The 14,849-nt window shown below is 44.7% G+C and overlaps 1 protein-coding gene across 18 annotated transcripts in view; it reads left to right on the top strand.

Annotated features, from left to right (window-relative positions):
• RHOBTB2 (Rho related BTB domain containing 2) overlaps positions 1–14,849 on the top strand; it is a 99,057-nt gene that overhangs the window by 62,527 nt on the left and 21,681 nt on the right. For all 18 annotated transcript variants that reach the window (XM_056571025.1, XM_056571026.1, XM_056571021.1 and 15 more), the window contains 4 exons: positions 6,282–6,483; positions 8,432–8,535; positions 11,813–11,998; positions 13,471–14,375. In XM_056571025.1, the coding sequence (XP_056427000.1) occupies positions 6,282–6,483; positions 8,432–8,535; positions 11,813–11,998; positions 13,471–14,375 (1,397 nt within the window). The remainder of the gene's footprint in view (positions 1–6,281; positions 6,484–8,431; positions 8,536–11,812; positions 11,999–13,470; positions 14,376–14,849) is intronic.

Genomic DNA, 14,849 nt, shown 5'->3' with positions numbered 1-14,849 from the left:
TTCCACTTGGAAAATTCCACCGTGTGCACAGAGCAGCAAAATTATTTTTGAAAACAATGGGCCCTAATGGTATGTTCACACTTTGAATAGGAATTTCCTCTCAGATTTTCTACAGTGGATCGGTGGTGTTCACCGCGCTCCAGAATCAGCGCTTATGTCTGCATATTTTGCCGGGGACATAAGGGCCATGCCATTAAAAAATAAGCTTCTCTGGCGGGTTATTTTGGGTGAATCCAATTCCTTGTCGGAAGTTATGCTACAGAACTAGGCAGCAGGATTCCTGTAGTGTGAACATACCCATACCTTTGCTATTTATATAACCAGGGTAATTCAAGGTAAAACCTCAGAACTGCAACTCAAACATTACGAACACAAGTCTCAGCCCTACTGCAGGTTTAGAGACCTAAACTGAAGGCATCATATGGATCTATGATGCTTTTACTTTACCTTATTAGATCCACGGTTGGGTCAGGACTTGCTGTCCTAATATAGGTGCAAAAATGGAGCAATTTGACACTGATTTTACCTGGTGTTTTTTTTTTCCTGCATTATTTGCTCCCTGTACTAAAATCTAAAGTGCAAAAGTATGCAGCACTATTCCTGTTCTTTTTTTTTTGCTATTTTATGGGTCCTTTTTGCTGTAGTTATGGCATTTTTCCCACAGGCTTTTCTATATAACATGAAAGATGCTAGAAAAAAAATGCTTGTTAAAAATTGTCAGCATAAAAAGCTTATTATTATTATCATAGTGTGTTTTAAAAGGCAAAAAAAAATTATAAAAAAACATGTAAAAGAAAGGTCTGAAGGTTCTGCCTGAAGGACTAGGGAACGTCTTATATTTACATCCTCGTATCATCCCCTGAGAGCTGAATGATAACGCAGAGGACAAGGCAGATCTATTCTGCCATAACAATCGATAACCATTACAATATTATCATGGAAGCTGCAACATCAGGGAGCCACAATGTCTAGGAAATACCCCTCTACCATGTCTAGGAAATACCCCTCTACCATGTCTAGGAAATACCCCTCTACCATGTCTAGGACATACCCCTCTACCATGTCTAGGACATACCCCTCTACCATGTCTAGGAAATACCCCTCTACCATGTCTAGGAAATGCCTGTGCCCACCTGTGTCCAATGGATACATACATCACATGACCTTGCCGATTTCTGTGGGACTGGCTAGCCATCTAATGTATGTGGAGGTCTTCCCTGATAGGTGATGTTGGGGGAACGGGGGAGAGAAGGAATCGGCATGTTTGATTTCAACTACACAATCCTTTTGTTCTCTGGAAAATAAGCCACCATCAGAAGAGTCTGGCAACAACTTACTTCCCTTTCTTCATCCTGAACACATGAACGCTCAGTTGAGCAGAGCATTCATCTGTATGGAGAGGATTGGAAGAGATTACTGTTGAGCCAACAGCTATTGCATGTGTCTGGAAATAGGATTAGGGCGGATTCACACCACGGGCAGAGACTCCATCTGTAATGGGGTACGGCACAGCAAGCTAGATGGCAATGCATTTCATAGCGGATTCCACCGAAAGAAAATATTCATTCTATCATAGTAACATAGTTCATAAGGTAAAAAAAAGACCAGAGTCCATCTAGTTCAACCTATATCCCTATTGAGTCCCTGCTGAGTTGATCCAGAGGAAGGCAAAAAACCCTCATACTAGAGGTAAAATTCCTTCCCGACTCCAAATATGTCATCAGAACAAATCCCTGGATCAACGTTCTGTCCCTATAAATCTAATTTACATAACCTGTAATGTTATTATTCTCCAAAAATGCATCCAGACCCCTTTTGAACTCTTTTACAGAGTTCACCATGACACCTCCTCTGGGAGAGAATTCCACAGTCTCACTGCTCTTACAGTAAAGAACCCCCGTCTGTGCTGGTGTAGAAACCTTCTTTCCTCTAGACGTAGAGGATGCCTCCTTGTTATAGATACAGTCCTGGGTATAAATAGATCATGGGAGAGATCTCTGTACTGTCCCCTGATATATTTATACATAGTTATTAGGTCTCCCCTAAGCCTTCTTTTTTCTAAACTAAATAACCCTAATTCTGATAATCTTTCTGGGCACTGTAGTCCTCTCGTTCCCTTTATTAATCTGGTTGCCCGTCTTTGAACCCTCTCCAGCTCCACTATATCTTTCTTATAAAACGGAGGTTAAACTAACAGGCCTATAATTCTCGGGGTCACTTTTTGACCCCTTTTTAAATATTGGCACCACATTTGCTATGCCCCAGTCCTGAGGAACTGTCCCTGTCACTATAAAGTCCATGGAAATTCTGTAGTGTGAATGGTGCAGCAGTATCCCATTGAAAACAATGGGAGGCTGCTGCACTGTATTTTCTGCAGCGGAATTACGTTGTGAAAATAAATAATTCACGATGATTCCATAACCTGTAGCTCTACCATAGGGCAGATGCATAACTTGAAGCTCATCCGTACTGCAAAATCTGTAATAAGACGCCCAGCTATTATGTGCTATTTATAATACGGATGACAGAGTAGCCATTGCACCCCCTTAAAGGGGTACTCCCCTGGAAAACATATTTTTAATCAACTGGTGCAGAAAGTTAAACAGGTTTGTAAATTACTTCTATTAAAAAATCTTAATCCTTCCTGTACTTATCAGCTGTTGTATACTACAGAGGAAGTTCTTTTCTTTTTGAATTTCCTTTCTGTCTGACCACAGTGCTCTCTGCTGACACCTCTGTCCATTTTAGGAATTGTCCAGAGTAGGATAGGTATGCTATGGGGATTTGCTCCTACTCTGGACAGTTCCTGATATGGACAGAGGTGTCAGCAGAGAGCACTGTGGTCAGACAGAAAGGAAATTCAAAAAGAAAAGAACTTCCTTTGTAGTGTACAACAGCTGATAAGTACAGGAAGGATTAAGATGTTTTAATAGAAGTAATTTACAAATCTGTTTAACATTCTGGCACCAACTAGGGGAGGGGGAGTTACCCTTTAAAGGGTAGCTCCCACCATCCTATTTTTATTTTTTTGCTAGCCCGTTCCTCCCCCCCCCCGCGCTACGGCACTAGCCCGTTCCCTCCCCCGCCCCGCATACCCCGTTTCCTCATTACACTTGCAGTTACTGCAGAGTCCGGCAGCGGGCGTGCAGGGACAGCGGTGGCAACAAGGCGGCGGCGATGTGCGGGAGCAGTGGCCGGGGAGCCAATGCGCTCGCTCCCGCCTGTCTGATTGACAGGCAGGGAGCGAGTGCAGCCTAACTGAAAAAGGACTGATTGCCACTCCAAAATCAGTCCTTTTTCAGTAGCTGGTTTTTAAATGTAAATTAAACCTTTTTAATGAAAAAAAATAATAATAAAAGTATATTAGAGATATGTTGTAGTACATAAGTACTACAACATATCAAAAAATAAAGTTGGTGACAGTGCCCATTTAAGTACCAGGCCCAGGTGTAACTACTACCTCTGCACCCCTTATAGCTGCACCCCTGAGGGCTCAACTTGTGGAAAGACCATGTACAAAAAGTAGAATACAGCCATTTTTCTAAACAAGCAAAGTTGTTGACATTGCGGCAGATTATTTCTCATTTTCACTGCAGTTTTTTTTCCCCCCCTTTGTTTCACGGTCATGTTCATTCTTTCGGGAGAAATTCTGCAGTGGAAATCCATCAGCACAATTTCCGCGGCAAAAACCCACCGACAGCAACGGGAGGCTGCTGCTAAGCGAAATCCGCCCGGAATTTCCAAGCTAAAATTTTTAATGCGAATGGGCCCTTACTATTGGATTCTGGATTTCCGTGTTAATTTTTTTCCATGTTTATTAATGCCATGTGCCAAACCTGCTCCAAAGTTTGCCTTTTTTTCCTAACCATTCCGTTATTTATTTTTTTTTTTTATTAGGGTGTGTTTTTTTTTTTTAAAACAATACAAGTCATTAATGAAAATTTCCACCCAGTTTTTTGACGCCTTTTTTCCTCAGGCTGTGACTTTTGACTTTCAACGGCATACGTTTAAGTAAAAAAAATGTAACCAAATTCACTACAGGGGATCGTTCGCATGTATATAATCCGATGCAAAAATTATGGAAAAGAGTGGTCCCAAAAGGAAGCTTCTCCAGCAGTTTCCAGGGAGGAAAAATACGGAGGATGTCTGTGGCGCCTTGAGGGTATATTGTAGTCAAACAAGTATCCCGGGATTATGGGGTTACTTATTTATTGAATAAAAATGGCAAACCATACATTAAAACAAAATATATGGAATATAAAATCAAAGAAAGAGCAACACGTTTCGCAGGGTGACCCCCGTTTCGTCAGGCTAGTATCAAAAATGATGTTCATTGACTTTAATGGGTCTGCAGTAAATCCGCGGCACGTTATGTACATGCGAACATACCCTTTTGATGGAAAAAATGGAAGATTAGTAAATGACCTCGCCCCCTCCCCCCAATTGTCACATAGAAATGAATAGAGAAAGGGATTTTCGGAAACACACAGCAGATTCGGTACATTCAATTATCAAACACATAGAATAGCTGTCGGCCAGTCACCCGTTTGGCCCACAGCTATCTCCAACAGTGTTTCCCAACCAGGGCGCATCCAGCTGTTGCAAAACTACAATTCCCAGCATGCCCAGACAGCCTTCGGCTGTCTGGGCATGCTGGGAATTGTAGTTTTGCAACAGCTGGATGCGCCCTGGTTGGGAAACACTGTCTCCTTACTCATTACATTTGTATCGAAATCATTAGAGATGAGCGAACTTACAGTAAATTTGATTCGTCACGAACTTCTCGGTTCGGCGGTTGCTGACTTTTCCTGCATAAATTAGTTCAGCTTTCCGGTGCTCCGGTGGGCTGGAAAAGGTGGATGCAGTCCTAGGAAAGAGTCTCCTAGGACTGTATCCACCTTTTCCAGCCCACCGGAGCACCTGAAAGCTGAACTAATTTATGCAGGAAAAGTCATCAACTGCCAAGCCGAGAAGTTCGTGACGAATCGAATTTACTGTAAGTTCGCTCATCTCTAGAAATCATCAAGTATTTAAAAAATTTGCATAATTATAATTTTTTCTTAATTCCACAATGAATATACATAAGGCAGGAAAGAGTTAATCTTAATGTAACTGTAGAATCCTATAAAGATGGAATTCTAATACCAAAGATTAGCTTAAGCAATAGCTGCGGGGGCCATGAGAGCGGGGGCCAATTCAGGTTAGCTCTGACCCTTGACTATGTTGTGGGGACCTGCACTGGGTTCTCCTTATCCAGAATCACAGTGGGAAATGGCCGGAGGGTCAGATTTGATAGGGCATCAGGCTGCGGGCGCTCCTGTGCTGGGATGGTAAAGCATGGTGCTACGCCCCCGAGGTGTACCCTTGTAGTGTCTGCTGCATTGGGATCAGATCCAACATGGCTTCATCTACGTTACATACACAGTTACATAGTTAGTACGGTCGAAAAAAGACATATGTCCATCAAGTTCAACCAGGGAATTGAAGGGTAGGGATGTGGCGCGATATTGGGGAAGGGATGGGATTTTATATTTCTTCATAAGCATTAATGTTATTATGTTCCAGGAATGTATCTAACCCTGTTTTAAAGCTGTTAATTGTTCCTGCTGTGACCAGTTCCTGAGGTAGACTGTTCCATAAATTCACAGTCCTCACGGTAAAGAAGGCGTGTTGCCCCTTTAGACTAAACCTTTTCTTCTCCAGATGGAGGGAGTGCCCCCTCGTCCTTTGGGGGGGTTTAACCTGGAACAGTTTTTCTCCATATTTTTTTATATGGGCCATTTATATACTTATATACGTTTATCATATCCCCCCTTAAACGTCTCTTCTCAAGACTAAACAATTGTAACTCCTTTAATCGCTCCTCATAGCTAAGATGTTCCATGCCCCATATTAGTTTAGTCGCGCGTCTCTGCACCCTTTCCAACTCCGCAGTGTCCCTTTTATGGACAGGCAACCAAAACTGAACCGCATATTCCAGGTGAGGCCGTACCAAACGTTACGCCATGTTCTGCCCATCCACATACAGTTAGATTTTTTGTCTCTCTCGAGCAATTGATTTCATTGTTGTTGCTATAAGTAAAATATATATAGCAGGTTGCACTAGGCCAGCGGCCTCCAAACTGTGGACCTTAGGCCATTGGCTGTCCTGGTATGCTGGTAGTTTTGCAACATCTGGAGGTACACATTTTGGAGACCACTAGGTCTAGGTCAATGTTATTAGGCGATGAGTCTATCTAAACCAGCCTGACACTTTCTTCCTTTCCCCCCCCAACATACAGATCCCAGCTGCTGGACACTGATATGGATTATGAGCGTCCCAATGTTGAGACGATAAAATGTGTGGTGGTTGGAGACAACGCCGTCGGGAAAACTCGCCTGATCTGTGCACGGGCATGTAATGCCACCTTGACTCAATACCAGCTTCTTGCCACACATGTGCCAACTGTCTGGGCCATAGATCAGTACCGTGTGTGCCAAGAGGTGAGTACTTATTAATGTGTAACTCTTTACCTGCACAAGAGGGGCATGGGGGTTGTGGGCACTGTACAAGTAAGGTAGCAAGGGGTATAGTAGTATTTTTTTTTTTTATGAACTAGTGCCAGAAAGTTAAACAGATTTGTAAATTAGGTTAGAAGAAAACAGACATGGTCGCACATCTACAATCTTGTATAATGATCTGATTACTTCTCAGCATAATATCAAAAACGAACAGGTTGTTATTATACATTTTTGATCAAAAAGTACAAGCCCACTCACCACGTCAAGGCCACCTATTTAGAGTGGGTCCCTAACGTCCCTAGCATAAAATGGCGACCACCACCGCCGCGACACCAGCGTCCACGGGGGGGAAACGACCCACTGGCAGAGCAGCCCCAATGCCACTCAAACCAGTCTATGGGTCGCACCCCCCCGCAGACACGGCGCCACGGCAGCAACGGACGCCGCACAGCACCACACCAGTGTGAACAAGGTGCAATGGCTCACTTACCATGCTCTCCCAGTCAGACTGGGAGGCTACTAGGAAAGAAATGACCCATGTGTAGCTAACTACTACTTATATAGGGTTGGGCTGAGGGGGTGGGGAAGAGTGCAGCACATGTTAAAAAAAAAAAGGAGGGGATAGAAAACACAGTGTGAATTCGGTTAGAAGAAAACAGACAACTGGGAGAGCATGGTAAGTGAGCCATTACACCTTGTTCACACTGGTGTGGTGCTGTGCGGTGTCCGTTGCTGCCGTGGCGCTGTGTCTGCGGGCGGGTGCGACCCATAGACTGGTTTGAGTGGCATTGGGGCCGCTCTGCCAGTGGGTAGCTTCCCCCCCCCCCCCCCGTGGGCACCTGTGTCGCGGCGGTGGTGGTAGCCGCCTGGTGCTACGCCATTTTATGCTAGGGACATTAGGGACCCACTCTGAATAGGTGGCCTTGACGTGGCGAGTGGGCTTGTACTTTTTGATCAAAAATGTATACTAACAACCTGTTAGTTTTTGATATTATGCTGAGAAGCAATCAGATCATTATACAAGATTGTAGATGTGCACCATGTCTGTATTCTACCCTGAGATTTGTAAATTACTTCTATAAAAAAAAAATGTAATCCTTCCAGTACTTATTAGCTCCTGAATACTACAGAGGAAATTCTTTTCTTTTTGGAACACAGAGCTCTCTGCCAACATCATGACCACAGTGCTCTCTGCTGACATCTCTGTCCATTATAAGAACTGTCCAGAGAAGGAGAAAATCCTCATAGCAAACATACGCTGCTCCGGACAGTTCCTAAAATGGACAGAGAAATCAGCAGAGAGCACTGTGGTCATGATGTCAGCAGAGAACTCTGTGTTCCAAAAAGAAAATAATTTCCTCTGTAGTATTCAGCAGCTGATTAGTACTGGAAGGATTAAGATTTTTTAATAGAAGTAATTTACAAATCTGTTTAACTTTCTGGCACCAGTTGATTAAAAAAAATCCACCAGAGTACCCCTTTAATACAGTAATATAAAAGGAAACATCCTTATGTTTTTTTTTTTATTTATTTTTTTAGCTTATTCCTTGTCTTCCCATACCCTGTTGGTTGATCCTAGAACAGTGTTTATCAAGCACGGTCCTCAAGTCCCCACAACAGGTCATGTTTTCTGGATTTCCTCAGTCTTTCGCAGGTCATATAACTCTGGTCAGTGAATTGGGCATCACCACAGTGATATCACCTGTAAAATACTGAGGAAATCCAGAAAACATGACCTGTTGGGGGGACTCGAGGACCGCACTTGGGAAACACTCTTCTAGAACATCAACCGATCCATGACCTGTATGTGCATGTGTAATCTAGAAAATCAGATAAGCTCAATATAATAAACTCCATTGGCGTATGGGGCATTAGTGAATGCATTCGGAGGCATTATGTACTGTTCTTTTTCACTTCCTCCTTGTTGTAGGTGTTGGAGCGCTCCCGTGATGTCGTAGATGATGTCAGTGTCTCATTGAGGCTTTGGGACACTTTTGGAGACCACCATAAAGACAGACGATTTGCTTATGGAAGGTATGATGTGGTCATTTTATAAATGTGAAACTCCACCTATCCTAGCCACTTTAAAAGCTATCTTTATGATCACAACCAATTACTGTATTATTACATTTTTTTTTTGTCCCAATACTAAAATGAATTGCTTCATTTTATTTTTTTTTTAGGACTTGCTTCATTTTTTATTTTAAATAATAAAAAATTAAGCAAGTCTGCATTTGGTGTTTGATTAAAACAAAATTCCTACCATTTTGCATCTACAGCCCCCGAGCAGACTATGCATCTCCATGGTAACAGACGACAAACAATCTCTGTGTAGTCTGGCACTTTACACAAGGTTTTATCTGGGAGCAGTAGATACAACATGTTTGGAGGTTCTTAGCATAGATTTTTTTTTTTTACAAAGTTACTAGTCTTATCCTGTAGTTATAGTCGCTTCTATTTGTCCTGTACTGAAGACTTGCCTTCTTAAAGGGGTACTCCGGTGAAAACCTTTTTTCTTTTAAATCAACTGGTGGCAGAAAGTTAAACATATTTGTAAATTATACAATGAAAGAGAGGTAGCGTGCACTCACCGCGGGTAAACAGCTGCAGGCCCGAGGTCCGGGATCACCACGGCATAGACGGAGACGGTAAGGGGCGCTCAGAGGCTACGCCGAGTGTTTCGGACGTAGGAACGTCCTTCTTCCGGCCTCCATTGTATATCTGCATGTTTAGCTGCACGGTGTGCTCTCTCCTCCTCCAGTGGCTTAAGGATATTTGTAAATTACTTCTATTAAAAAATCTTAATCCTTCCTGTACTTATTAGCTGCTGAATACTACAGAGGAAATTCTTTTCTTTTTGGAATGCTCTTTGATGACATCACGACCACAGTTCTCTCTGCTGACGTTATTATAATAATAATAACGCTTTATTTATTGTTGTCCTTAGTGGGATTTGAACCCAAGTTCCCAGCACTGCAAGGCAGCAGTGCTAACCACTGAGCCACCATGCTGCCCTTAGCATACATCTGAAATGCATCTGCTATGCATGGTTGCTAAAATGGACAGAGATGTCAGCAGAGAGCACTGTGCTCGTGATGTCATCAGTGTTCCAAAAAGAAAGGAATTTACTCTGTAGCATTCAGCAGCTAATAAGTACTGGAAGGATTAAGATTTTTTTAATAGAAGTAATTTACAAATATGTTTAACTTTCTGCCACCAGTTGATTTAAAAGAAAAAAGGTTTTCACGGGAGTACCACTTTAATGTATATCAGAACAACCTAGGGGACAAATGGAACAAAGTATGAGACTGCAAGATGGCAACAGACACTGGAAACTCCTGGGGAGGGAATTATTATTGGCTTTTAGCTTCATTTTGGTTTATATATGTTTTGCATATGGGTGTGTGCAGTGCTACGCTGTTTAGGCAACTCCCATTAAATGTTATCAGAGTTACACTAACTGTGTAAAACAGCCCACGTTGGGATTTTCAGGTTACCAATCACCTCCTGGCGGGTAGGACAGGTCTGTGGAACCCTTGTTCTCAACAAAAGCGCACATCCTAGAGTTGAGACCTGCATCTTTCAGATATGTATGGCATAGCCTGTGAAAATGCCATAAATGTTGGAGATACCCCTTTATGTGCCCTACCATTGCCCCACAGGCTGGTCAACAGTCTTAGGATATTGCTTGTGTTTGCAGGTAGGCAATGGAATCCATTCAGAGGCGACAGGCCACTATCATTAAAGGGGTTCTCCGGTGCTTAGACATCTTAACCCCTATCCAAAGGGTAGGGGATAAGATGCCTGATCGCGGGAGTCCCGCCGCTGGGGACCCCCGTGATCTTGCACGCGGCACCCCGTTTGTAATCAATTCTCGGAGCGTGTTCGCTCTGGGTCTGATTACTGTCGATCACGGGGCCGGCGGTGTGTGACGTCACGGCTCTGCCCCCGTGTAACTTCACACTCCTCCCCTCAATGCAAGTCTATGGGAGGGGGCGTGACAGCTATCAAGCCCCCTCCCGTAGGCTTGCATTGAGGGGCGGAGCGTGATGTCACACGGGGGCGGAGGCGTGACGTCACACGCCGTCGACCCTGTGGTCGCCGGTAATCAGACCCGGAGCGAACGCGCTTCGGGGAATGATTACAAAAGGGGTGCAAGATCACGGGGGTCCCCAGCGGCGGGACTCCCGCGATTAGGCATCTTATCCCCTATCCTTTGGATAGGGGTTAAGATGTCTAAGCACTGGAGTACCCCTTTTAAGTTAAAAGGGTATTCCAGGAATTTTTTTTTGTTTGACTATGCTACAGGGGCTGTAAATTTAGTGTAGTTCATAATATAGTGTCTGTACCTGTGTGTGACGGTTTTCTCACAATTCTTCTGTGATTTTAACCCCAATATTTATTTTTGTCAGCATACAAAATTACTGTTGTCTCAGATTTTTCCCAGGTTGCAATGCGGCCGAGACTTGAGTCACTAGTCAGCTGATGGCAGGGAGCCTGTCTGCTTCAATGGGTGGAGCGATCGCTTGGTGGGAGAGAGATCAATCTGCAACTAATGCAACAGCTGTAGGCACCCTGGTTGAAAACCACAGGTCTTTTGAATGGATGCAGCTCATTTATGTTTCAATGGTTGGAGTGGCTGATGTGTGGGAGGGAGGAAAATGGAATTATGGGATTTGTAGGCAAAAGAAGAAAGCTCAAACAGGAAATACCAGTTCACAAAAAGCTAGCCACAGTGTTATGGTAATCTCACAACATAGCCATTTAGCCCCAAGACAAGCACAGATCCTTCCTAAGCATGTCCATTACTGTCTGCCAGGTACGTACTAAAATCACCTCATGGTGGAGAACCCCTTTAAATGCAGTAATACTTATAATATTAAGGAAGGTTTGGCAACACCATAGCATATTCTTTAAAGGTGTTCTTTACTCAGGACTAATATAAGGCTCTGATCTCCTAATCAGCTATACATTCTTCAAAGTGGCTCCAAGGTGGAATTTTACTTTAGATGAACTTTATACTTTTGTTCTTTCTTTTTTCCTTCATTTCTTCTGTCACTATTTCTATTTTAGCCTAATAGACTTCTACTAAATTATATTGTACCCCAGAGATGTATCTTGAGCTCTTAAGTGCAAAATCTTGACCCTCACCTCCCATGTATCATTTTAATACTGGTGGCAGTAAGGTGTTTGAGCCTCTCCAGGCACCAAAGCCCAGGTGCATCTGCTATGTCTGGCCCACATATAGCTACACCGCCTCAGCCTACCTTGCTATACTTTACGCTCATGCTCTCTCTCACTTTCTTTATAGGTCAGATGTGGTTGTTCTCTGTTTTTCCATTGCCAACCCTAACTCCCTGCAGCATGTCCAAACTATGTGGTACCCGGAGATAAAGCACTTCTGCCCCAGAGCACCTGTCATTCTGGTTGGATGCCAATTGGACCTTCGCTATGCCGATATAGAAGCAGTGAACCGTGCCCGACGCCCCCTGGCCAGGTTGTCTTTAAGTTGTTTACTTAAGTTAAATATCCCTCACTAGAAATATGAACCTCTAACAATATGCTGTCCAGGGTTTATTGGCTGGCCTGTCCAGGGCTATTTGTAATCACATCAATTAAACCTGTGTCCTGTCAGTGCCAATCCATCAGTGAGCGGGCATGGGATGTGACAAGAGCCTAATGCTGCCCAACAACCATCATCGCAGGGCTCTTGTCTTACACCTGTCTGATCTTAAATGTCCGCTCCATGCTGCTATACTGAGCTGAGAATGTGAAGCCCTTGGCTGGACTGTCTTTTCTCAGCTTAGCTGCTCCTTTTAACTATAGAAGAATAAATAGCTTGAAATAAAACATTTTTTTCCAGAGTTTCCATATCCTTAGTCTTGCATTCAGTATTTTAAAGGGGTACACCACTGCTCAGCGTTTGGAACAAACTGTTCCGAACACTGGAGCCGGCGCCGGGAGCTTGTGAGGTCATATCCCCGCCCCCTCATGTCATGCCCCGCCCCCTCAATGCAAGTCTATGGGAGAGGGCGTGACAGCCATCACGCCCCCTCCCATAGACTTGCATTGAGGGGGCTGGGGCATGACGTCACGCCCCCTCCCATAGACTTGCATTGAGGGAGCGGGGACATGACGTCACGCCCCCTCCCATAGACTTGCATTGAGGGGGCGGGGGCATGACGTCACGCCCCCTCCCATAGACTTGCATTGAGGGAGCGGGGACATGACGTCACGCCCCCTTCCATAGACTTGCATTGAGGGGGCGGGGGCATGACGTCACGCCATTCCCATAGACTTGTATTGAGGGGGCGGGGGCATTACATCACGCCCCCTCCCATAGACTTGCATTGAGGGGCGGGGGCATGACGTCACGCCCCCTCCCATAGACTTGCATTGAGGGTGTGGGGGCATGACGTCACGCCCCCTCTCATATACTTGCATTGTTGGAGCGGGGATATGACATCACGCCCCCTCCCATAGACTTGCATTGAGGGGGCGGGGGCATGATGTCACGCCCCCTCCCATAGACTTGCATTGAGGGGACGGGGCATGGTATCATGAGGGGGCGGGGCTATGACATCACAAGCTCCAGCGTTCGGAACAGTATGTTCCAAACACTGAGCAGCGGAGTACCCCTTTAAAGGAAATCTGTCATCATTGTCACTGCACTAATTTGCTGGTACAGACAGGTAGTGTGGGTGACACTGGTTATAATCATTGACCACTGACTTATAATGGAGTCCTGTGGGTTCGGTTATGGTGCATGTCATTTTATGTAAGAATAGTTTTTCTATGCTGCACTAGTCCTCCCAATAAACATGATGGAGTCAATGATGGAGATTCAGAACAAATCCTCCAAACTCTGTACAGGCAGTCTCTCGAATGAGATATAACAAGCCGTCACTATACAACTGGCTATATATAGGGTTTCTCAGATGTTCTGATAATTGTTTCATTCTTTTACAGGCCAATTCGTCCCCAGGAAATTCTTCCACCTGAGAAAGGTCGGGAAGTAGCCAAAGAACTTGGCATTCCGTATTATGAAACCAGCGTGGTGGCACAATGTGGCATCAAGGAAGTTTTTGATAATGCAATCCGCTCAGCGCTCATATCTCGTCGCCACTTACAGTTTTGGAAGTCACACCTGAAAAGTGTACGCAAACCTCTCCCACAAGCCCCTTTCCTTCCTCCTCGGCCCCCTCCGCCTGTTATCATAGTGCCTGATCCCCCTGCTCAGAGTGAAGATCATCCTGGACACCTTTTAGAGGAGGCATCCTGTGCTGATGTGGTGCTGGTGGTCCAAGAAAGGATTCGTATCTATGCGCACCGCATCTACCTCTCCACTGCTTCCTCCAAATTCTGTGACCTTTTCCTAATGGAAGACGGAGATCCCCCATCTCAAGCCAGGGATCCCCTTTTACGTGCCTCTAGCTTTGATGCTTGTGAGGGTTCTGGGGAAACGGAGGGAGGAGGAATGAGAACCTCAGCCAGTGATGGTACTTTGGGAAGGGAAGGAGATAGAGATTTGTCAGGGTGGAGCAGGGCTTTTGAGAGCATACGGAGTGGAGTTCTGGAGGAGCTGCCTGGTTACAGGGCCAGAAGGGTAACGGTGGTAAAAATGGACAGCTCAGTAAGGCCCGGGCCATTCAGGGCTGTGCTGAAATATTTGTACACTGGACGACTAGATGAAAGAGAGCCTGAGCTGATGGAGGTGGCCCACATTGCTGAGCTTTTGGAGGTCTTTGACCTGCGTATGATGGTGGCAAATATCCTGAATCGAGAAGCCTTCATGAACCAAGAGATCACTAGAGCTTTCCATGTCAGAAGGAGCAACCGCATCAAGGAATGTCTAACAAAAGGGTTCTTCTCTGGTGAGTACTGCCTCATTGGCTTTTATGGTTGAATCATGAAAAGTTACAACCAATGGTATATACCATGGCCTACTTCAGTGTTTGCCAACCAGGGTGCCTCTGGCTGTTGCAAAACTACAACTCCTAGCATGCCCGGACAGTCTTCGGTTGGAAAACACTGGCCTACTTACTTGTGTATATATTCTGTAGGAGTACTTCCAAACCAATGACATGGCTAGTCTGGGAGGTGTCTGTATATCATGTCCATAAATGGGGCATACTTTATAGGTTCTATTCATACTTTTATTCTACTTAAAGGGGTACTCTGCCCCTAGACATCTTATCCCTTATCCAAAGGATAGGGGATAAGATATCTGATCGCAGGGGTCCTGCAGCTGGGACCTCCAAGATCTCTGTGCAGCATCCACCATTTGTCTAGAAAGCTGGGTGCTGGGGTTGTGATGCAATGGCCACGCCCCTCGTGACATCACGCCA

The sequence above is a fragment of the Hyla sarda genome, chromosome 4, assembly GCF_029499605.1.
Source record: "Hyla sarda isolate aHylSar1 chromosome 4, aHylSar1.hap1, whole genome shotgun sequence".
Lineage (NCBI taxonomy): Eukaryota > Metazoa > Chordata > Amphibia > Anura > Hylidae > Hyla > Hyla sarda.
Note: the sequence above shows the minus strand (reverse complement) of the source record. Positions and strands in the feature narration are given on the sequence as shown.